The sequence below is a fragment of the Gossypium hirsutum genome, chromosome A01, assembly GCF_007990345.1.
Source record: "Gossypium hirsutum isolate 1008001.06 chromosome A01, Gossypium_hirsutum_v2.1, whole genome shotgun sequence".
NCBI lineage: Eukaryota > Viridiplantae > Streptophyta > Magnoliopsida > Malvales > Malvaceae > Gossypium > Gossypium hirsutum.
Genome location: NC_053424.1, coordinates 6,805,994 through 6,831,287, shown reverse-complemented (window position 1 = coordinate 6,831,287; position 25,294 = coordinate 6,805,994). Strand labels below are relative to the sequence as shown.

General features: G+C 35.0%; 2 protein-coding genes across 7 annotated transcripts; both read left to right on the top strand.

Moving 5' to 3' along the window:
* The first annotated feature begins 12,946 nt into the window (after positions 1 to 12,946).
* On the top strand, positions 12,947 to 16,148 carry LOC107917761 (uncharacterized). Of its 6 annotated transcripts, none has more exons than XM_016847062.2 (7): positions 12,947 to 13,103; positions 13,213 to 13,301; positions 13,699 to 14,239; positions 14,344 to 14,580; positions 14,681 to 14,725; positions 14,826 to 14,873; positions 15,035 to 16,147. In XM_016847062.2, exons 3-7 carry the CDS (start codon positions 13,949 to 13,951, stop codon positions 15,767 to 15,769), a joined length of 1,356 nt encoding a protein of 451 aa, XP_016702551.1. In that variant the 5' UTR covers positions 12,947 to 13,103; positions 13,213 to 13,301; positions 13,699 to 13,948; the 3' UTR covers positions 15,770 to 16,147. The 6 variants fall into 6 exon arrangements, with proteins under 6 accessions (XP_016702551.1, XP_016702554.1, XP_040931041.1 ...); XM_016847065.2 differs by having other exon boundaries at positions 12,954 to 13,103; positions 13,916 to 14,239; XM_041075107.1 differs by having other exon boundaries at positions 12,954 to 13,103; positions 13,681 to 14,239; positions 15,035 to 16,078.
* A 622-nt stretch (positions 16,149 to 16,770) lies between these two features.
* LOC107917760 (uncharacterized) lies at positions 16,771 to 21,533 on the top strand. Its single transcript, XM_016847060.2, has 5 exons — positions 16,771 to 19,253; positions 19,395 to 19,583; positions 19,952 to 19,996; positions 20,352 to 20,495; positions 20,760 to 21,533. Exons 1-5 carry the CDS (start codon positions 18,075 to 18,077, stop codon positions 21,432 to 21,434), a joined length of 2,232 nt encoding a protein of 743 aa, XP_016702549.1. The 5' UTR covers positions 16,771 to 18,074; the 3' UTR covers positions 21,435 to 21,533.
* Positions 21,534 to 25,294: the final 3,761 nt, after the last annotated feature.

Genomic DNA, 25,294 nt, shown 5'->3' with positions numbered 1-25,294 from the left:
CTAAAAAAGTTACCCCAATGATATGTGTTCTTCATTGCTTTTAAGAGAAAAGCATTTTTTTTAGAAAAAGTCCATCCAAAAAGCAATGGAGAACACACCATTAGATTCATCAGTTAGCATTATTTTCTAAAATCCTGATTTACAATCAAATTTACTAAAATATACATCTTTCCTTGGTATAAAGTATCCATCAAAAATAGTATTTTGGTTTAGTCTTTTATAATTAATTACCATCCTAGCTTTTCCCCTTTTTATTTCTACATGGTTTCTTACCATAAAAACTGGACTTGAGTGTGGACTATTAGTTTTTTCTATTAATCATTTTTCTAATAATTCCTTGATTTGCATATCAAATTCATCTATATCTTGTTTAGTATAGATCATAGGTTTAATTCTAATAGTTTTATTAGGATTTTTTAATTTTATTTCACAATATCTTGGACTATTTTGCCATAATTTTAATGGTTCTTCACTAAAATTATCTTCTAGAATTTTAAACAACCAATGATTTGTTTCTAGTTGTTTAATTTATTCCTTTCTTATTGGTCTAAATCTTTTATCATATAAAAAATTATGATTTACTATTAAAGGTATTTCTACAGAAGTTTTTTCTGTTGACAATATCACTATATTTTTATCTATAGAAAACGATAAATGATGATATATAAAATTATTTCTTAATAATATGTCTCCATGCATTTCAAGAAAACACAATATTTTAGGAATTACAAATCTTACATTATTTATGTAAATTGGTATATTTCTAGCCTTAAATTGGATTATGGTTTTTTTACCATCTATTCCTATGGCTCTAATTGGGTTTTTCATTAATTCTCATTTTTCTATAGGAATGGTGTTTTCTCTACAGCTACTTGTGGTAGCTCCAGTATCTAATAAGGCATGCAAAGAATATGTTTTGTATTCTCTAAATTGAAATGTAATTTCTATATATGTATAATATTTCCTAGGTTGGAAATTTGAAAATGTAATAATATCATTTTTTTCCCATTTTCATTTGTTGAATAATAGTAGCAGATTGTATTTCTTCCATTCTAGTATTTCTAGAATTTCTACTAGGTTCAGTTGGGAAAATAGGTATTTGAACTGTTTTCATACCTGTAACAGCCTAATTTTCAGTGGTATCAGGAATAGAAATTTGAGATCACTAAATCCAACGGGTGAGTTGAAAATTTAATAAATTAATACCTATGAGTCAAATGTGAATATAAAAGCATTTTTGAATTAGTGAATTTGGTGATTTAAAAGAATTAATTAGGTAAATTGGGTCCAGAATGAGGTATCGAGACCTCGACTTCATAAATCGAGCCATAAATATTTTTAGAAATATTTATGGAGTGCTGGTGAGGTCGTAATAAAATTTAGTCAGAAAATTTTGACGTTTGGGTGGTTAATTAAATAAAAAGGACTAAATTGAAAAGGTTGTAAAAGTTGCTAAAAGAATTAAATAGCTCAATTGTCAAATGAGGCTTAAAGTGCAAATAAGCCCAAAGGAGATATTTTGGGCGGCAATAGCTGAGAAAAATCAGGAAATAGGTGAAATAAGGGCAAAATTGGAAAATTGCCAAAATTGGCTAAATAAAAATGGGACTAAATTGGAATATCTAGAATTCTCTTCATTTCTCTTCATATTCATCAGCTGAAAAACAGCCATGGAGGAGAGTTCAAGCTGGTTTTCATACTCTAGCCTCATGTAAGTTTAATTCTTGCTTTCTCCTTGAAATTTTTGTGTTTTTGTGACTTTTACAACTACATCCACTTGTTGAATTCATTAGTTTTTTATTCTATGAAAGAAATTGAAAGTTGCTATGAATATGTGCTGGAAGTATATGATGATTTGGCATGGAATTAGAGCTTTAAATTGTTTATATGCTGATTTTATTGAAAGAATTGAATAGAAAGTGAATGTTTGGGACCTAATTGTAAAAGAGTTTGAAGTTAGAGTTTTATGTGAAAATTATGAATTTCAATAGTTGTGAAATAACTTATAATGTCTAGAAAAAGTATTAATTGAGAAAATTTTCTTAATTGAGGGGTTAATTGAGTAAGGACTGAATTGTATGAATTGAGAAATTTGGGGTAAAATGGGAATCAACATTTTGTACTAAAACTGTTTTGGGCAGCAGCAGCAGTTCAACTTTGAAATTTCACCAAAAATTGTAGAAATTGAATTACAGGATGAATAAAATATGAAATTAAAGCTTATTGAGTCTAGTTTCTTATAAAAGAAATTATGTAAGCAATAGAATTGTAAATCATGAGATACAATAACTTTTGTGAGACAAGGTCAGAATGATTTCTGGTTCCCCTATTCTGACTTTGTAAAATCATAAAAAATTGGATAAAAATAATTAGGGATTAAATTTATATTTTTAGAATCTTGAATAAGTCTATTTTCAGGAGAAACAAACTAGGATATCATTAGAACCCTGTACGAGAAGATAATTAATTTTTAGTGAAGAAGGGTCGGAACTGTCAGACAGTAGAACAGGGGAGACTTCAATGAATAAACTGTATTAATTGGCCCAACCAAAAATTATGAAATTTTTATGTTAAGAAGACATATGGGTCTAGTTTCTGAGAAAGTTTATGGATCTTAATTTGGAGTTCTGTATCTCAAGATAAAAATAATTTAGTAACTATGACACAAATGGACAACTTGAATATTCACATAAGTAGATAGTGAAAATTATGGATAATGTTACCTACAAGTGTGTTGTTTATACTAAGGATGTGGATGAAGAGGAGGAGGAGGAAAAATATACATATATATATGAATGATTCTTGTATAAATTGATCGCATGCCAGATTATAATCGATAAGTGTTGAATTAGAAATGATATAATGATTTATTTGGAATATTTATTATGAAATTATGATTATCGTTATGATACAAAAATTGAACTTGTTAGTTTATATGGCTAAAATTTTAATGATTATTTGTTAATTTTATGAATTTCATGATGTGTTATTTCATATGTATTGATGATAAAATCGTGAATAACGTAAAAGCATAAAAATTGAATAAATGATCAAATTGAGCATTTCAATTCAGTGACAAGATGAATTGAAAGAAAAGACCATGGTTGGACCATTGCAACAAGTGATAAGTGATAGCTTCGGCTACACTTATCTAATCAAGGAAAAGTGAAAGTGATAAGTGATAGCTTCGGCTACACTTATCTGATCAATGACAAGTGAAAAGTGGTAGATTCAGCTACCTGATCAGTGAAAAGTGGTAGCTTATGCTACCTGAACAGTGAAAAGTGGTAGCTCCGGCTACCTGATCAGTGAAAAGTGGTAGCTCCGGCTACCTGATCAGTGAAAAGTGGTAGCACCGGCTACCTGATCAGTGAATAGTGGTAGCTTCGGCTACAAGAGACAAGTGACAAGTGATTTTCGTATAAGACCATATCTGGGATATGGCATCGGTGTGATATATGCTACTGTATAAGACCATATCTGGGATATGGCATCAGTGAGATATGTGATTCGTGTAAGACCATAGCTGGAATATGGCATCGATATATGAATATGTGTAAGACCATAGCTGGGCTATGGCATCATTATGTGAAGATGTGTAGGACCATAGTTGAACTATGGCATCGAGAAAACGAAGTACTCAATTCCATAAAACGTTCACTAATTTGACAAAGTTTGGTAAGTGTTACATGGAATTATGTGATACAAGGAAGTACGAGTTGATAAGATACGAGTATAGAACTTGGTTAATAAATGAATTCATTTGTGATTATACAATTGTTCATCTTGAATGTACTGTCCATATGTATTGATAATTCAAATGTTTTAATGAATAAAATTCCGATATGGAATAAATTGAACACGAGACAAGTAATTATGAAATTGAACTCGGAATTCATGAAAATGACGGTTATTGATATCTTGAGATATGAGACATTGATATATGAATATGGAAAATGTTTGATAAATGTGTTTATTCATGATTATAGAATTATATACCTCATGTGTACTATTTGCATAAAGATGATATTTCAAATACTTTGGTTATTTAAGCTTAAATATGAAATAGTATGAAATCAAGATAAGTTGTTATGAAAATATATTTAGATTACAGAGATATGGCTGATATATGTTGTATGATTACATAACGTGAAATTGTGTATATATATGAGAAATTTAATGAGAATTAAGCCCATACACGTTTTTTGTTATTTATATGAAGTGTACTACTGACAAGGGTGATGAAATTATAAACAGAGAGTTACACGGGTTGAAAACACGAGCGTACTACTGACAAGGGTGATGAAATTATAAACAGAGAGTTACACGGGTTGAAAACACGAGCGTGTGACTCTTCAAAGTGTGAAAATTTTATAAGTGTTGCAAAAGTTTCATATGTTTACGGTTTGGTCTCGAACCACCCTGAATGTATGTTTTGGGCCCCGTAGGCCCATATAAGGGACGTTAAACATATGTATGAAAGTTTTTAATTTAGAAGAAATTTTATGGCTGATTTTTTTTTCATGATTGATCATATTAAGTTCGGTAATGCCTCGTACCTTATTCTAGGCTCGGAATAAGGGTAGGGGGTGTTACAATACCTATTGGTGTTGTTGAATTTGTACTAATATTATCTTCTTCTTCCTCTATCTGAAAATTAAAGGGTAAAACTAAATTATCATTTGTATTTGTTATAGCATTATTTTTAAAATATAGTCTATCTCCAGATGACATATATTCTTTAGTACTTACTGGTTTTGAAGTACTAGCACCACTTATTCTATCAATCATCCAATCTTTTGGTATTGACAGATCTTTTAGATGTAGTAATATTTCTGTAGTAAATTTATTGGGTTCAAATAACTCAATTATTTTATTATTAATTTCTTTAATTTCTACTTCTGCCGTGTTGGTATATTCATTAATAGCAGTCCAACTTATTGCTAGATCGTCTGCTAAATCACTAATTTCAGAGTTTTTTGTCTGAATTCTTAAACATAAACACTCTTCTATTAGAGGATCTGTAATGGATATAAAATAGTTTGGTTTAACTTTAAATCCTATTTAACCAGTGTAAATTAGACTGAATACCACCAATAGGTGCTTTTATCGGGTTTTCAAATCTTTTATCTAATAGAACTGCTATGATAGGTATATCATGTCCTTTTTTAAATAAAGCTCTAATTGTTATCATAATTATACCTAAATGTATATATCTAACTTAAGGGTATTTCTTTTTAATCCTCTTAATTTTTTCTTTAGTAAATAATGGAATTTCTGTTAATCCACCTCTAGTATCCTTAGCGACTGTGTTGCTACTAATTTTTTCTATGTGTCTTTGACTCCATATTTTAAACTTAGATATTTTATATATTTCTTCTTTAGAAATATGATTTTTATTTATTTTTTTCTATCATTTCATCAGAAAAGTCTTTTTCTTCTCCAATCAAATTTCCTAATTTTATATCTTGTTGTTCAGACTTAGGAATTTCTTCTAATTCATTTTTAGAACCACTTCCTACATTAAACATAAATATATATTCCTCTTCATCTGAATCGGAATCTGTTTCTGATATTAACTCATATAATATTTCTTCAGGATTTATTTCCTCTTCATAATAAATTTCTAAATCTAGTTCTTCAAGACTTTTAATCATTTTTTAGCACTTTTTCCTTTATTAGGACAGTTTGGTGCTATATGACCTTCTTCATCACATATAAAACATTTGCATATTTGTTTTTTAGATTTTTTAGAAGTTTTTCTTCTAACAAATTTTTTCTTTTTCTTATTATTACCAGTATATCTTTTATTTCCTAGTTTCCATCTAATAAATTTATATTTTCTATTTTTCTTTCTATGTTTTTTATAAGTATTAGGACGTATTGTTTTACATCCAAATTCCCATTCATTTTCTAGAATTTTTGTACAGTGACTATAACTTAATTTATTTTTTACTTGTTTAGCAGCTTTAGTCTGTAAACAATGTAAAGTTATTCTTTCTTTCGCAAAATTAATCATATTTCCTATAGAATCTATATTTTCTTTTGCTATGCCTGTTTCTTTACTATATTTATCTAAATAGCACGTATATTTTTTTATACATATCTCGTCCCATGGTGGGGGTAGTTTATGAAAATATTGGTTTTTCCAAAATTCTATATTTTCATTTTTTAACTTTTGATATTCATGAAGAAAGTTTTTAGAAAATTCTTCTAGATATCTAATATCGAATAATTTAATTTTTGACAAAGTATAACTGGCTATACTATCTTGATCTTTTTTATCAAAATAACCACAAAATTCTATTCTGAGAATATTTGTTAATCCTTTTAAAAGATCTTTAGGAGTACCTATTTAATTAATTAGTTGTCCTTTTTGGACTTTTTTTACTTCTGATTCTTCCCAACGTCTTAAAAATTGTAAAACATAAAATTCTAGAAGATAATTTTAGTGAAGAACCATTAAAATTATGGCAAAATAGTCCAAGATATTGTGAAATAAAATTAAAAAATCCTAATAAAATTATTAGAATTAAATCTATGATCTATACTAAACAAGATATAGATGAATTTGATATACAAATCAATGAATTATTAGAAAAAGGATTAATAGAAAAAACTAATAGTCCACACTCAAGTTCAGCTTTTATGATAAGAAATCATGCAAAAATAAAAAGGGAGAAAAGTTAGGATGGTAATAATTATAAAAGACTAAACCAAAATACTATTTTTGATGGATACTTACTTTATACCAAGAAAAGATGTTTTGATTAATCAAGCTAAACAAGCAAAATATTTTAGTAAATTTGATTGTAAATCAGGATTTTGGCAAATAATGCTAACTGATGAATCTAAACCATTAACAGCTTTTAGTGCACCTAATGGTCATTATCAATGGAGAGTAATGTCATTCGGGTTTATGTAATGCACCTCAAATCTTCCAAAGATGGATGGATTCTATATTTAATAAATATAAAAAAATTTGTGTAGTTTATATAGATGATATTTTAATATTTTCAGAAACACTAGAAAAACATAGAAAATATTTAAATATTATCTCTCAAGAATTCATAAAACATGGAATTATTCTGAGCCTTAAGAAAATAGAATTAGAAAAAACAGAAATAGAATTCTTAGGATTAAATTTATCTGCTGATGGTCTTAAACTACAAGATCATATTATAGTAAAAATAAAAGAATTTTCTGAAAAAATTAAAGATCAAAAACAACTTCAACAATTTTTAAGAATAGTTAATTATGGAAGTAACTTCTTTCCTAACTTATCTAACAAAATAGGTGACTTATATGAAAAATTAAAAAAAAATAAAACTTTTAATTGATCTAAAAGAGACTCGAAAATTATTAAAAATATATAAACTATTTGCAACTTGTTCAAACTTGTGGATTTCATCATGTAACACCAATCCAAATGAACCGACCATCGTAACATCTGAATCACGTGTCACTATACCAAACAGCTTGCAGTTCTTAATTGGTATGATTCTTTCTGGATGGGGTTAACTTCCATCCCTTTTAACTAACATTAAAATGACAAAACAGCTGTGAAAACGAACCTGTTAAGTTTAGTTCCCATGCAAAGGTGGCCATGCACGACATGCAAAAGTGGTCATGCTTCTGGAATCGCAGCAAGCAGTGGGGCCATGGTGTGCAGCAACTGAAGTTTGAAGCTGCCAATCTATTTGCTGTTTTTAGTTCCATTTTGATTGTTTTGTAATCTAGTTCATGTTGAACTAAGTAGGTAAATGTTTTGATATTGATTGACTGAAAAGTCAGCAATGCAAGTTGTACAAGCTAATCTTGTAAGTTTCAATGCAAATTAGTGGAGTTAGGTAGTTGATTAGGTGATTACTTGTTTGATTTACTAGTTGACTGATATATGTAATGGCTTAATGCCTTGTTGATGTGTTAATGAAAGATATCAGCTCATTTTTCATTCAATCTTCTTCTCTCTTTTCTGTTTTCACTTGCTAGTTTCATCTTTCTGTTTTCTGCTTCCGAGCTTGCTTCTTCACCAAGGTTCGAGGCTTACTACTCAAGTAAGACCAGAAACAGCTTGTTGCTGCCTCTTGCACCAACAATTGGTATCGAGAGCTCTTGTCTTAGTGGACCTGTTGCTTCAAAACAAGGAACTTGATGGCTTCTTCAGGATTTTCACCAGCAGCTCCACCAGTCTTCAATGGAGAAGGCTTTCATATATGGCTGGTCAAGATGAAGACTTACCTACAGGCCTTCGATCTGTGGGAAGTTGTCAACACAGATACTGAGCCAGCACCACTGAGGGCTAATCCCACAGTAGCTCAGATTAGGCAACATGCTGATGAGAGGACCAAAAGGCACAAAGCCATGTCCTGCATCCAGAACTGTGTGTCAGATGTCATCTTCACCAGAATCATGGCCTGTGAGACTCCAAAACAGGCCTGGGATAAGCTTAAGGAGGAGTTTCAAGGTACTGAGAGAACAAGGCAACAGCAGCTGTTAAACTTGAGAAGGGACTTCGAGAATTTGAAGATGAAGGAAGAAGAAATAGTGAAGCAGTACTCAGATAGAATTATGGCAGTGGTTAACAGCATAAGGCTCCTAGGTGAGCACTTTGATGAGGCAAGAATTGTGGAGAAAGTCCTCTCCACTTTGCCTGAGAGATATGAGGCCAAGATATCCTCCCTAGAGGACTCAAGAGACCTCGCTAGCATCTCTTTGACTGAGTTAATCAACACATTCTATGCTCAGGAACAAAGGAGAGCTAGCAGAGCTGAAGATCACCAAGAAGGTGTATTTCAAGCCAAGGCCAGAGAAACCTCGAGCACTAATGCTCAAAGAGGCAAAAAGCCTTGGAAAAACAGGCCTAAGCCTGATGCTGCAAGGAGCAATGACCAGCCCTGCAGATATTGCAAGAAGCCCGGCCATCCAGAAGACAGATGCTGGTTTAGGCCAGATGCAGTATGCCAACACTGCAAGAAGAAGGGCCATGTTGAAAGGGTCTGCAAAAACAGAAGTAAGCCAAGGCAGAATCAATTTCAGCAGTCAAAGGTTGAAGCTCGAGTAGCTGAGGACAGTAGTGACCAAGAAGAACAGGTCTTTGCTGTTTCCTGTGTAGCTTCTGAGAAGAAATGCTCTAAAGGCTGGTTGCTGGACAGTGGTTGCACTAACCACATGTCACCAGATGCCTCCTTGTTTAAAACCTTGGACAGAAGTTATAAACCAAGGTCAAGGTTGGAAATGGTCAGTTTATAAAGGCTGAAGGAAGAGGAGAAGTGCTAATATGTACTCCCACAGGCAACAAGATCATTCCAAATGTGCTGTTTGTACCTCAAATTGACAGAAACCTTCTCAGCATAGCTCAACTGCTCGAGAAAGGTTATTCTGTTGTGTTCAAGGATAAACAATGCCATATTACTGATCCAAGTGGATCAAGCCTTATGACAGTCACAATGACTGATAAATGCTTTGAGGTTCACTAGGCAAATGACTCAAACTCAGCATACACAGCCTCTGTTGAAGACTCCAAGCTTTGGCACCAAAGGCTTGGACATGCCAACTTCAGATCAATGGCTCGATTGGCCAAAGAGGGCTTGGCAGAGAACTTCATCAGCTCAGTGGAGCATGATGATGTGTGTGAAGTTTGCCAAATGGGGAAACAGGCAAGACTGCCATTTCCTACAAATTCAACCTGGAGAGCTACTGAAAGACTGCAGCTGGTGCACTCTGATGTATGTGGCCCGATGAGGACTGAATCACTCAGCAAAAACAGGTATTTCATCCTCTTTATTGATGACCTTACAAGGTTTTGCTGGATTTTCTTTTTAAAACACAAGTCTGAGGTAGCTCAAGTGTTTGTGAAGTTTAAAAATGCTGTAGAAACAGAAACAGGTTGCAAGCTGAAATCGATAAGGACTGATAATGGCACTGAGTACACTTCAGCTCAGTTTCAAGCCATTTGCAATGATGCTGGTATCAAACATCAGCTTACAAATGTCTACACACCTCAGCAGAATGGGGTAGTTGAAAGAAAGAATAGAAGTCTGATGGATATGGCCAGATGTCTGCTGTTTGAGAAGAAACTGCCCAAGACCATGTGGGCTGAGGCAGTAAACACTGCTGTTTACCTTCAGAACAGGCTTCCTACTAAAGCTCTTGCATCCGAGACACCTTTCGAGGCTTGGTCTGGTTTCAAGCCTTCCTTGGCACATCTGAAGGTGTTTGGTTGCCTGTGTTATGCACAAATACCAGCAGCAAAGAGAGACAAGCTCTCTAAAAGGGCTCAACCAGGTGTTCTAGTAGGCTACAGCTCAGTCAAGAAGGGCTACAGGGTTCTGGATCCCTTGATAAACAAAGTCCAGGTGAGCAGAGATGTCATCTTTGATGAAAAAGCCTGCTGGAATTGGGAGAAAAATGAGCCAGAAGCAGTTTCAGAAGACCTAGTGCCTAATCAAGCTGAACTTGAGCAGCTAGAACCTGAAATGGATGTTGATGATGTGCCTGTGAGAGGCACAAGGCCCCTAGATGATATTTATGAAAGGGCACAGGTTGCAATAGCAGAACCTAGCAGTTTTGAAGAGGCTGAGGCAGATGAAGGCTGGAAACTAGCTATGGTCAATGAAATCAACATGATTGAAAAGAACCAGACATGGGAGCTTGTTGATAAACCTGCTGGAAAGAAGACCATTGGAGTAAAATGGGTCTATCGAGTAAAACAGAATGCAGATGGCAGTCTGAACAAGCTAAAAGCCCGGCTTGTTGTCAAAGGATTTAGCCAAAGGTATGGTCTGGACTACCTGGAGACATTTGCACCAGTAGCCAGGCTTGACACAGTTAGAATGATAGTTGCCTTGGCTGCTCAACATCAGTGGACCATTCATCAGCTTGATGTTAAGTCTGCATTTCTCAATGGCTTCCTGGAAGAAGAGATCTACATCGAGCAGCCTCAAGGATTTGTGATCACTGGCAAAGAACACATGGTGTACAGACTGAAAAAGGCTTTATATGGCCTGAAACAGGCTCCTCGAGCCTGGTATGCTCGAATTGACTCTTACTTGCTCAGTTTGGAATTTGAGAGAAGTCCCAGTGAACCAACACTGTATGTGAAGAAGAACCAAGCTGAAACTCAGCTTATTCTGTCACTCTATGTTGATGATCTATTGATAACTGGAGGAGATAGAAGAATGCTGGAAGATTTCAAAAGAAAAATGATGGAAATGTTTGAAATGTCTGATTTAGGCAGAATGAACTACTTCCTTGGAATGGAAGTGAACCAAACAGAAAAGGGAATCTTTCTTAGTCAGAGTTCTTTTACTATGAAGATCCTGGACAAGTTCTCTATGAAGAACTGCAAGCCAACAAGCACACCAATGGCTGTTGGAGTGAAGCTTTCGAGGCAAGGGAGTGGTGAACCAATTTGTGAGACCATGTACAAGAGTCTCATTGGTAGTCTGTTGTATTTGACTGCCACAAGGCCCGATATCATGTTTGCTATTAGTGTGCTATCAAGATACATGAATTGCTGCAATGATCAGCACTTTCGAGCAGCTAAAAGAGTGCTGAGATACATCAAAGGCACCATTGGTCATGGTGTATTGTTCAAAAGGGCTGAAAACATGAAGCTGATAGGCTATGTTGATAGTGACTGGGCTGGATCAAGTGATGACATGAGAAGCACATCTGGATATGCATTCAGTCTTGGCTCAGGCATGTTTTGCTGGAGTTCTAAGAAACAAAGTCTGGTAGCACAATCAACAGCAGAAGCTGAATATGTTGCTGCTGCATCTGCTGTGAACCAAGCCATATGGCTTAGAAAAATCTTGACTGATTTAAACCAAAACCAAAAGGAGGCAACAGAGATTTATTGTGACAACAAATCTGCTGTTGCAATTGCAAAAAATCCCATTTTTCATGGCAGAACCAAGCACTTCAATATTAAGTTGCATGTTATAAGAGAGATGGAACAAGCTCATGAAATCAAGCTGATTCATTGCAATTCAGAAGTGCAAATTGCTGATATCTTCACAAAGGCACTCAATGTGTCTAAATTTGTTAAATTCAAAAGGGAATTAGGTGTTACCAGCATGGAAACTAAGGAGGAGTGTTAAGTTTAGTTCCCATGCAAAGGTGGCCATGCACGACATGCAAAAGTGGTCATGCTTCTGGAATCGCAGCAAGCAGTGGTGCCATGGTGTGCAGCAACTGAAGTTTGAAGCTGCCAATCTATTTGCTGTTTTTAGTTCCATTTTGATTGTTTTGTAATCTAGTTCATGTTGAACTAAGTAGGTAAATGTTTGATATTGATTGACTGAAAAGTCAGCAATGCAAGTTGTACAAGCTAATCTTGTAAGTTTCAATGCAAATTAGTGGAGTTAGGTAGTTGATTAGGTGATTACTTGTTTGATTTACTAGTTGACTGATATATGTAATGGCTTAATGCCTTGTTGATGTGTTAATGAAAGATATCAGCTCATTTTTCATTCAATCTTCTTCTCTCTTTTCTGTTTTCACTTGCTAGTTTCATCTTTCTGTTTTCTGCTTCCGAGCTTGCTTCTTCACCAAGGTTCGAGGCTTACTACTCAAGTAAGACCAGAAACAGCTTGTTGCTGCCTCTTGCACCAACAGAACCACAAAACATACCCTTGTCTTTGTATCGCATGTAAGAGACGGCAGTGGCTGTTTCTGCATGTGTTTTGATCTTTCATAAATTCCAAATCATGGCCTTACGTTGTCATCGAAACAACCCTCACCCTTCATTGCAAAACTACTATAACTTTAGTTTTGATGTTATTCATCTTGGATTCGGCCAGCTACTCAAACTCTTGTATTAAAAATCATTTACGCCCTTTAACTTTTCACTGAATTACAATGAATTAATTACCATAACAATGGATTCAGGAGCATAATCATTAATTTATTAGTTTTTCATACATTAAAGGATTTTTGACCTTTCCAAAAGGTAGGCAAATGCAATATGTGAAAGAGATTGACATATGAAAGCTAAACGACAAGCAGTCAACGACCCAACGATACCGTGCGATGATCGCCCGATTACTAAGGGCGGGGGCGGCTCTTATATCTTTTATATGCACGACATTGATCCTACGGTTCACCTGCAAACCTTAGCTACTACTCTTTCATTTCATTTCATTTCCTTTTTTTTTTATTTGGATTTTTTTCCCCATTTATTTTTGTTTTGCTTAACATGTCATTCAGAAAACTGGGGGAAAAAACGACTTGGAAAGTGAGCTAAAAAGCAAAAGCTAGATTCTGGGAATCAATCATTGTTCCTATACTTGAAGTGGGTAAGCATCGATTTATCTTGTTTTAGTTCATAATTGATACTGCTTATTGTAGAATAGAATTTTTTTTGGGTTGATTCTTTTGTTTACCTATTGTTTGTGGAAATGATTTATACTCCACTTTAGGGGTTGATTTGTTTCATTGGAATCACCATCACCTGTTTGATTGTTTAGCTTTTAAATAGGTCAATCATTTAGGTATGAAAAGTAGTGAGGATGGGAAATTTGTTGATCCAAATGATTGGTTTAGGAAATTAATCATTTGATTAACAAATTTTTCATCTTCACTGTTTCCTGCTAATAAGATTAGGCCAGGAAATGTTGTTCTGTCGATTGTCTTGCTTTTTTTTTTTTTTTTCAAGTATCACATTCAAGTGTCTAGATTATGTTATGTTTGCAGATCATCAATCTGCTGAGCTTATGTCAAATTCTGCATCCATGGATCACGGAGGGTTCTTGATGGGAAGTTCATTCTCAGTTTTTTTTTTTTTAGTGTTTTCAGGTTGTGATTAGGTCATCTACAACACAAGAATTTCACTTTGTTCTGATGTGATCATTAGCAATCTTTTGATCTGCAACAGGATTTTGTTGAATTTCCTTATGATGTTTCTTTGCAGGTATTATTACTTAATCTCGACAGCAATAGGCCAATGCAAAGCCGAATTTTTCATACGGGGAACATGGATGATACTACATCAGAAGCTACCAGTCCCTATTCAGCCTCAAGGATGGACAGTTCGTCGATGTATAATCAATCTAACAGTACTTATCAGTTTCATTCTCAGCAGCAAATGACACATTCTCAAGCAACCCAAGACAGGTTTCTTCAAGGAGAAGCTTTGCAACAGCCGAGACCAGGATGTCTTAAAGATAAAATGAGTGAAGATGAGAGAAAAGCACGCAAAAGGCTGGCTGATAAGAAGCATCGGCAAAAGAAAAAGGTAATGGAGGGATTAGGGATGGGATAGAATTATAAACTGAAGTACTGAATTAGTATGAAAAGAAATACTCTTCTGTTATTTAACTTTGGCTTTCATTTGTGCAGGCTAAATTTGACGAAATGACTTCCCAGAACCAACACTTGCAAGACAAAAACAGAGAGTTGAGTACTGAGAACAGACAATTAAAAGAGGAAAAGGAATCGTTGATTAATAAGAACACACAACTAGAAGAGCAGATCAGAGGACTGCAAGGCAAGGGACAACTTCCAGTGGAAGTTATGCAGGGACACAGTTATATTTCCCACCCAGCTAGCCAGATTGATCAAAATGTTCATGTCCAGGTAGCAACTGTGTTGGCTTAAGATACCTGTACTGATTAAAACCACATTGATCATACCAATTACTCCTCACTAATATTATATCCTTTGTCTTAACTTGCAGGATCACTATGAAATGGAGGTTACTAATGATGACCATGTTTACAATGTATGATCAATTCTATAAATCTTGACTAATTACTGTAAAATCTTTGAAGGGGAACATTGATTTCAATCTCATTTACCTGCCTGTTTCTTTTAATTTACAGAACAACGGTTTCCCGGATAACTGCCACAATGCAGGAGCTGTTGATGCGGTATAGCAATTCTTTCAACAATGTCTTTAACTACATTTGACTTGTGATATCTTGACAAGTTACTATTGTCTAGAAACCCTTTAGCGCAGTATAGATTGTCCTAAATTACATGTCATTCAATAATTACTTTGACTTACTGATACTATTGTTTTTTTTCCCAGCTCGATGGTTTTGGTTTAGATGAGTTACTACATTTATTGCGTACTGACGCTGACGATGAGATGACTACAAATGGAAGAATTGCTCTGAATGAGCCCACTATTGAACATCCAGAGAGTTCTCAGAGTGGTTTGTGTCCTTCTAAAGTGGCTAAGATCAAGTTGCATAAGTTCCTAACAGACCTTCATGCAGAAGTTCCGAGCAACGTAGACCCCTTGGACTTCAGAGGCTTAGAGGGGGAGCAGAAAAGATTCGGGAGATTCAGTTTCCCATCGTCTCTCATTCCAACTGTTGAGAGAATAAAAAATGCTCATGGCGACATTTCTGCAACATGTCTAATAAGTCCCAGTGTTTCCGGAACAAGCTATGTTTTATTTTGTGCCGTGATCAGAGATATGGAACATCTACGGCTTGATCAAGTTACCGAGGACATAATGGTGAAGTGGAGAGATGTCATCAAGGATGCTTTAGGCCTTGGTTTCAATGTGGCATTTGCCATGGAGCATTTGAAGAAAGTTGCCTGTGCTTTCTTTGGTCAATCAGGATGCAAATTGCTCAATGACATTGATTCAAAGATCTCAACATTAGAGGATGAGGTGAATTACTGGAAGAAGAAACGCGCTGAGATATACAAGGAGTCCAAGATGAGTATCGATGCTGTAGATAATTTCATCGGAGTACCTATCAGCACAGGTTTATTTCCTCAGTCGTCTTCTGATAGAATTATGCATGGCTGAAATCGATACTGTACAGAAATATTGTTGGTATAGGATACATTGATTAGTGTTGACAATTGGTCTGCAATGCAACAAACCACCAGCATCGTGAGGAGCAGCAGTAATGCTTACATGTCTGTTTGAAGATTGAACCAGAAGCAACTTTCTTTTGTTTAAATTTTGTATTTTTGTGATCTAAAGCTAGTACTTTTAGATTTGAAATGGATGGATGTAACAGCTGAATTTTCAGCTTTTCTTTTGTATTATTTTAGTTGGCAACTTGCCAAATTTGGTAGGAGCAGTTACATGTTTAGGTAACTGACTTGTTATTATTATTTTTTGTAACTCCTTTATATTTTGAAATGAAGATGAAAACAGATGACTCTCTCATTTCGGCTACTTGTTTTTGTTCTTGGTTTTTCATTTTTTTGCTTGCTGTTTTGTGCTTATGTTCATAGTTGCTGCTGCCTTTTTCTAACAATTAGAATTAGATTTTTTAACCTTTAAATAGATGTAGTTGAAAATCAAGTCGAAACTTCTCTTATATCATTCAATTTTCAACATTAGTTAATTTTTTCTCCTTTGTCTGTGGTTTTTTTTCCGAAAAGGTTTTCATATTTTATTTTTTTTTCTTATTGCTTTCGTTCTATATTACCATTTTTAACAGATACCATTCTTAACAATTACAACAGCAAAGTACCACCACATGAAACTAGCTTACCATTTTTTTACCTGATATCTTACCCCTCCAAATGATTCACACAATCTTTCTGTACGGTAATTGTTATTTGTTGAAATTAGACTCGCCATTCTTAGGATTTTTCCACCCAAAGTATCCTGTACCACCATTTAAACCTCTGCTGTTTACATCTTTGTAATTTCTATGTTTATAGTAGATTTTTCTCTCGTACATGAATGTAGAAGGCAAATGATGTTAAATATTTCCTCCTGGGTGTATCATCTATACATTGATTACTTTTTCAAATACAAATTGTAAACATAGGGGACATGATTCTTCAAATATGTGATTTTGTTTTTGAAGATTCAAATATATGATCTTTAAATAATAATAATAACAAAGATATCCATTAAGAGATATGTATAATGGGATTGTGCACTCATAATTTCTTAACGTGGGAAACACAGATAGAAACTAATGAAACAGCGTATGCTTTTGCACTTTCCAGACAACTTGCATCTTATCTAGCGAATTGTCGACTTTAAGACAGTGTGTAAACAAATGAACAGTGATCAAGCAACAAGACAGACGATCCTGGTCAAACAATAGACAAGTCAGTCAGACAGGCGATCGAGTGAGCTTGGAATTTTGTCGGGCGATTGGACAATTTTCGAACGATAATCTTAAGGAAAGATCCCGCTTCAAGACTCAGAAACATCATTGGTCTAAATCGAGCAAATTATGCGTCTGGTAGACATGGAGGGTGATTCATCAGATGGGTCCAGTTCATTTTTGCTTTACAGAAACAAGAAGATCAATGGATGGAGCTGATTGAAATGTCTTCAATAAATGGTGGACTCACTGAATCTCAAACAGATCAAGACCTGTTGAATCAAGTAGAAACACCCAAAGGTGGAAATCCTAAGACAAAAGTGATTACAGGTATAGGAAAATGCGCAACGTAAACAAATATTAATTTCTTCACGAATTTGTCAAAATTTATAATAACACTAAAAATAGCTTTAAGGTAAAATGCTAAACCACCAGAGCCACCTAAACAAGATGTCATCCATTTGCGAGCAAGAAGAGTTCAAGCCACTGATCATCACAGTGTAGTCCTAAAATCATTACGAATCTTGTGATGAAAAAAATCTAAATTATGGACAAAATTCATAAACTCTGACATAGTTGATGGATTTATATATGTTTCCACTGTTGTAGTCAATCTAAGGGGACTATGTGAGATGACCAGATCGGCGTTGTTAGGTCTAAAGAAGTGATGAATTGTCTGATGCTAGTAGGAGGTCTTCTTTATGGTTAAACGATGAGAGCTAAATAACACTGTCAACGACCGGGCGATAACGAGCGACTATCTCGCCAACGAAAGAAAATGAAATGATGATAATAATAATAGTAGTAATACTTTTCTTAAAGCTAATAATAATATAATAATATAGTAATACTTTTTTTGAAGCTAAAAACCATAGGTTTTTTCCTCACAGTCCGATTGAAGGGTGAAGGGCGATGTTTGCCAACGACTTTCCTTAAAGATCAAAAGGCAACTTTCCGTTGTCTTCATAGTTGATTCACATCTTAAAAGATTGACTGTTTAGAGAATTTTGTTGTTGCAGTGAACATCAGTTAAACATGCATCCAAGCGAGCTTCCAAATCCAGCAATCATGGAGGGCTCAGCAGCTTCCGGTTCATTTCCAGCCTCACAGATGAACAACGGATCCATGGCGAATCATGCTGATGAGAGCCAGAATTATCAATCGACCTACTCCCCTTTGTTGCAAAGTGTTGTAGGGATGAACTTTCAGCCAACAGGCCATGCCTCATTCAATCAAGGATATCAGGTTCAGAGTAACATTCAGAGCTTTAATCACACAAGCCAACCCCAATCGAAGGAAACATATCAGAATTGGAGTCTGATTCATCACTCAGACCCTCTGCATAGTCAGCCATGTCAATTGAATTTAGCAGGTCAGCGTCTAACTGATCTGTTGCACTCAGTGGATAATACCTTTTGGGAACATCCTCAACCAACAAGCCAACCTCAATTGAATGAAACACGTCAGAACCAGACTCTGATTCATCAGTTAAACTCTCAGCATACTGGGCAATTTCAATCGAATGTAGTAGGTCAGAGTCAAACAGATCTAACAAATTCTGTGCCGAGTGACAGCTTGGTGCATCCTCAACCAACAAGCCAACCTCAATTGAATGAAAGACGTCAGAACCAGACTCTGATTCATCACTCAAACTCTCACCATACTGGGAAATTTCAATCGAATGTAGCAGGTCAAACAGATCTAACGAACTCAGTGCCGAGTGACAGCTTGGTGCATCCTCAACCAACAAGCCAACCTCAATTGAATGAAACACGTCAGAACCAGACTCTGATTCATCACTCGAACTCTCACCATACTGGGCAATTTCATTCGAATGTAGCACGTCAGAGTCAAACAGATCTAACGAATTCAGTGCCGAGTGACAGCTTTGTGCATCCTCAACCAACAAGTCAACCTCAATTGAATGAAACACGTCAGAACCAGACTCTGATTCATCACTCGAACTCTCAGCATACTGGGCAATTTCGATCGAATGTACCAGGTCAGAGTCAAGCAGATCTAACGAACTCAGTGCAGAGTGACAGCTTGGTGTATCCTCAACCAACAAGCCAACCTCAATTGAATCACGGATACTCATCTCAAGATTCACAACAAAAAAGAACTCGACGTCCCAAAGCAGCTAATGAGGAAGAAAAACGAGAGAGAAGAATAGAATCATGTCGGAAATATAGGGAGAAAACAAAGCAACACAAGGTAAATCAATCTCTTCAATCTGATATGCGGCCATTTTTTTTATGGGATCTGATGTGCATGTCAATCACAACAAGCAATGGATTTAAAAGTATCCAAATGAAAGAACCTAGGTGACCATTAAACATTGCTTGGATTTTGCAGATAGAAACTTATGCTGAGAATGAAAACTTGAAAAGGAAAAATGTCATTTTGGCTGCCGAGAAGCAATCGTTATCTGACGTAATCAATAAGATGCAACCAAATGCGCAAATCCCAGGACAAATGGGACAATTAGATGCCCAACAAATTCACCATCCAAGTTTTTCGGCCCCTGCAGCAGGCTTCCCAAGAGTTAGTGTTCAAAGTCAAACTCTCAATCATATTTACCGAGTTTTTGTTACTTTAGGGACAGATGAATTGATTTTCTTTCTTATCTTTGGTCATTTCCATATGATTGTATTCAACCCTCAACTTTTCTTTACCTATTACTAGGCCAGTATATATCGAAGTTTTGCTTCTATCTGATCTTTACTTCAATTACATTTGCCATGCTGCAGTAAAAATATGATTTTGGACTAAAAAGACTGGCTTGAAGAAAAACATCCTAATGCTCTAGTTTCTCACAACTTCTTAATGTATTTATAACTTCTTTGATGGTTATTGATGGTTACTAAAGGGAACTTCCAGCTCATCATTTCCTTGATTATCTTAATTTGTAGAGCCACCATGGAGAAGACTCAGAAGAGTTTGATCAGGACCCTGAGGTATGGGCCATATATTTTTAAATAATTTTGAGGGCATTTATAGTATCTTTATCTGCATGTAATCCGAACTCATGTTTGGGCCAAAATACTAATCTTATAAAATCGATTATCATGATGAATTGAATGTAAATCTTTCAGATAATGGTGTGAAAACATATGTTTAACATATAGTTCATTTGGATCATGTTCTACTGGTCTTTTAATATGAGCCATATAAGCTTTAGACCTTGATTTCCTGATGAATAACAGTGAATATATTTGTTACAAGAGTATGGATATGTACTTATTTCATAGTAACATAGAAATATTTGTTTCCATGTCTATCTTTGCTTTGATTTTGCATTACTGAGTGCAGATAAGTGCGTTACGAATGCAAAGGGACTGTTTGGTTGACGAGGTACAACTTCTACAAGGGTCAACCAGTTGCCAGCAATCGAATGAGCAGACTCCGTTAACTTTCCAGCAGCATCTTCATTCAGATTGTTCAGCCCAGCAGCAGGTAGCTCTTCAAGGCTTCCTAACAATAGTTAGTTATCAAGTACTCATATTCATTTCTACCCACACTGCTACTAGTTAATCAAATGTATGTTTTTGTTTCCTGCATTTTGCTATGTCTCATTCTTTGAGTTCTTCTCTATACTTCGGTCTGATAAGTTTAAACTCAAGACAAAAGATAGCTTCAATTTCATCTCAAACAAAACCATGCATTGGTTACGCTTCTAATTCTAGAACCCTGACTTTCGTTTTCCCCACTTAATTCCAGCTCAATGGTTCGCGATTCAGCAATGACGTTCAGGATCCACCGTGGACATACTCAAGCAGTCATGGAGGAGGCACTGCCAGCAGTTCAAATCCTACAGAAAAACAAGACAATTCTCGTGCTCTTATGGCTAGAATTCTCAAAAGAATCGGCGAAAAGAGGAAGAGCAAAGTTACATACTCAGACTTCCCAGGTTTAGACATTGACGAGCGCGTAGCAGTTGGAGAATATAGTTTCCCAAAATCTCTGAAAAGCACCGTCGAGAATATCACCAACATGTATGGTGATGTTTCGAAGAACAGCACTATGCCCCAATGCGTGGACGAGACGATGTATATTCTCTTTTGTGCGACAATTAAGGAAATGGATGATCTACAACTTCACAAAGTTACTGAGAATTTTATATTTAAGTGGAGCGACACGATCAAGGCAGCTTTAGGGATAAAATTCGATGTGGGATTTGCGATGGATCATTTGAAGTACAAGATTATTCCCGCTTTTGTTGGCCAAATTCATTGCCAATGGGTCGATGAGATGGAAGAAAAGATATCGAACTTAGAGGCTTCCTTGAATGCTTTGAAACAAGACCATGCTAAAGAGTGCGAACAGTCCAAGGTATACAAGGATGCTATGGACAAGTTCAATGGCAAGTCTGTCAGTTCAGGTCTGTTTATGTAATCCAAATAGATTGTATAAGCATAATTTTTAGGATAAATTATACCAACAGTCAATTAACTTTGAGGTAGCTAACAAAATAGTCACCTAGTTTTTATTTCAGTCACTCAACTTTTGAAAAATAACAAAACAATCACTAACGTTATAAAAAAATGACAAAACAGTCACTGATTAACAGTTTCCGTTAGTGTTTTAACAGAACTGTTGATGTGGCAAGTTAACTAGCTAATGTGGCCAGTTAACTTGCCATGTAGGATGTTCACATCAGAAATTGAAAAAAAAAACCTAAAAAAACCCTTAACAGAGAAGAAGAAGAAGAAGCAGCAGTAGAAGAAGACTGTAAAAAAAAAATCTGTAAAAAAAAGTCTTATTTGCCTAATTTGTCGGGGTCTGATTCTTTGCCATTGAAATACCATGTCTTTGCTCTTCTTCTTCTTCTTCTCGGCTCTCTTCCTCTGTAACTCTGTAACCTTCCGCCATTATTGGCGGGGTCTTGTGGTTTAGCCAAAAAAGAGCATGATTTCGAAGAAAAAGATACACCAAAGGGAAGCTTCATGCTAAGGAATTTGTATCTTTGCTTACTCGATTTGATTAATTTTGGCATTTTCATCTTCTTATTGAAATTTAATCAACCAAATCTGTACCAAAGATGAAATGCTTTAGTCGAAAGTTCATCTTCTCAATAAGAAGCAGTACACTTAAGCACGCTACTCAAATGATGCCTCTTTGGTTTCCTTCATCTCAAATTGCTTGACCTTCAACGAAACACAACCATATCTTCAAGTGAATCAATTCTTTGTAACACACCTACCCGTATTCGTTGCCGGAACAGTGTACGAGGCATTTTCGAAGTTTAAGAATTAATTTTAATTTTTTTTTGAAAACTTAATTTAATCCCTTTACAGATATTTAACCTTCCCTGCAATTTTAAACTGAGACCAATCCACATCAACCAATCCAATTCAACATATTTTCAAGATAGATTAATGCATATTTATAAGATAACCTCATCACATACCAAAACCAAGATTTGTCAGTCATACTAATGGCTGACCTTACATTCATTTCACAGAGTCATTTACTTTATTAGCTTATACACGCCATTTATTTCCAAAATAAAGTTTCTTTATATACCGAAATCCTGAGGTTGATAGTGTGATGTGTCTCCGACCAAATCCGACCTCCGAGCTCTTAACACTACAAAACAGGGGAAAATGAAACAGGGTAAGCACTTTGTGCTTAGTAAGCTCATATAACAAGAATTATACTTACCTAATATTTTCAATACAATACAATAAACATTCCTATATCCATTCAATGCATTATTACCCTAACATGCACAAACTCAACATTCAAGTTAGTACAACAATTTCCATGTACCAATAATATATACCATGATTGATAAATTCATCAATACCATGATTTCCATTCCCTTATTATTTTTCCATATTTATCCCGTTGAATTACTTGGAATTTTCGATGGATTTTCAGAGGTACACTTTTAGTGTACAATTTCCGAGTCCGTCAATTCATATACATGTGCACACATTTCCATTTCAGAGAGCACACTCCCGTGAACCTCATCCTTACAGCGGGATTACCAGTCCAGGCTAAATCCCCTGTAATATAAACTCATAGAGTATTGTCGGGATTACCAGTCCAGGCTAAATCCCCTGTAATGACAATTACTCTAATGAGCTTGGATCTGAATTACCAGTCCAGGCTAAATTCAGACCCTAATTCGGATTACCCGTCCGGGCTAAATCCATTTTACACATATTCTTCGGGAGGGCTATATCAGGATAGGATCACTCGTCCGGGCTAGATCCTTTTTACCGTCAATTCCTTTTCAGAGATCCATCGAAATTTCCTTTCATTCAACCGAGATTTCTTCCCCTTTTTATCAAATATATCAATGTTTCATCAATTTTCATACAATGAACATTCAAATCATATTCACATCAATAACATACATTTCAAGCATTTAAGAATATAATTCAAGTTACATGAACTTACCTTGATACTTGTTCGTGTACAAAAATCTATTAATCCTGAACTTTTTCCGTTTCCCGATCAAGGTCTATTCCACGTCTTTCTTGGTCTAAAATAACATATTTAGCTGATTTAATACTCACATTTATCAAAATAGTCCTTAACTCTAAATTTTGTAAAATTATGATTTTACCCCTAAATTTTTGCATATTTACACTTTTGCCCCAAAGCTCGAAAATTAAAATTTTTTTCCAAAATTCTTATGTTTTATGAAATTATGATCATTTTTCCCTTCTATGGAAACATCAAATTCTCACTCTAACATGTAGTTATAAACATTAGGTATTTTTACCGATTATGTCATTTTACTCGTTTTCACGTAAAATCGTTTAGCAAAAGTTGTTTAACACAATTTCAAGCTTCATATTCTACCATAAAACATCAAAATAAACATATTTCACCTATGGGTATTTTTCCAAATATAAACCCTAGGTTAAATTATTGCTAGAATAAGCTAAATCAAGTTACCGGGACTCAAAAAACGTAAAGAACATTAAAAACGGGGCTGAGAATCACTTACTATGGAGCTTGGAAGCTTGAAATAAACCCTAGCTATGGAGAACCCTTGAAATTTCGTCCTAATGAAGAAGATGGACATATTTTGCCATCTTTTTCCTTTTTTTAATCTTTTAATTACCAAATGACTAAAATACCATTCATTAAAAACTTTGGTTATTTCTACCATGTATGTCCATTTTTGTCCATGAAAACCTAACGGTATAATTACCATTTAAGGACCTCTACTTCAATTATGCTCTTCAATTAAATCCTTTAACATCTAAAACTCATATTTATCAACTTTTGCAATTAAGTCCTAATAGGCAAATTAGACATGCAATTCATGAAATTTTCTATCAATATTCTAACACATGCATCTAATCACTCAATAAATTACAAAAATTAATCGGAATAAATTTTTCTACTTCAGAATTGTGGTTTCAAAATCACTATTCCATTTAGGCCCTAATTCGGGATATCACATTCTCCTACAACATATACCACTCACTGCATATTTTGTTCTAAAAAGTTTGCTAATAATATCATTCAAACACTCTAAAAATGCTTCGTGCATTGGGGTAATTTCAGCAAAATTATTGGAAATTATCATGTAACACCCCTCGCCCGTATCCCTCGCCGGAACAGGGTTCGAGGTGTTACCCAACTTAAACTCAGTCAATCACACAAAAACCGTGTCGAAAAATTTCAATCAATTTAAAACTTTTCTTTTCACATGTAATCTGTCCATATATGGGCTTACGAGGCCCAAAACATTACTAGCCAACATAGGCCTATTTACATGGCCAAAACACTTTATCAATACAAGCCACCACCTTTGGCTAAATTATAATATCATATACTCAACATTAAAACCTTATACATGCCATAGACTCGAAATACTAAGATTTACTTACACCAATAGCGTGAGCTCGACAGTGTGATAATATTTCCGGCGAACTCCAACCCGAGCAAGTAACTGGAGCCAACAATCTATAAAACAGAGAATATAACAAACGGAGTAAGCTTTCATAAGCTTAGTAAGTTTTAAGCTGTGCAAACAATTAAATGCAATTATACTTCGATTATTCTATTTCTCAAAAGGCCATTTTCTAGGTATATTACCATTTGGCCGAATATACACAAGCACATAATGCACATTCAGCATTCTTATAACATTTAATCTGAATTCATATAACATAAATAAATCAAATACTTTCACACCTTGATCGAATGTATCATGGTCATAGATATAGTTATAACATTTATTCACATATGTATTACATTATACACTCGTGATTCCATTCAAATCGAAC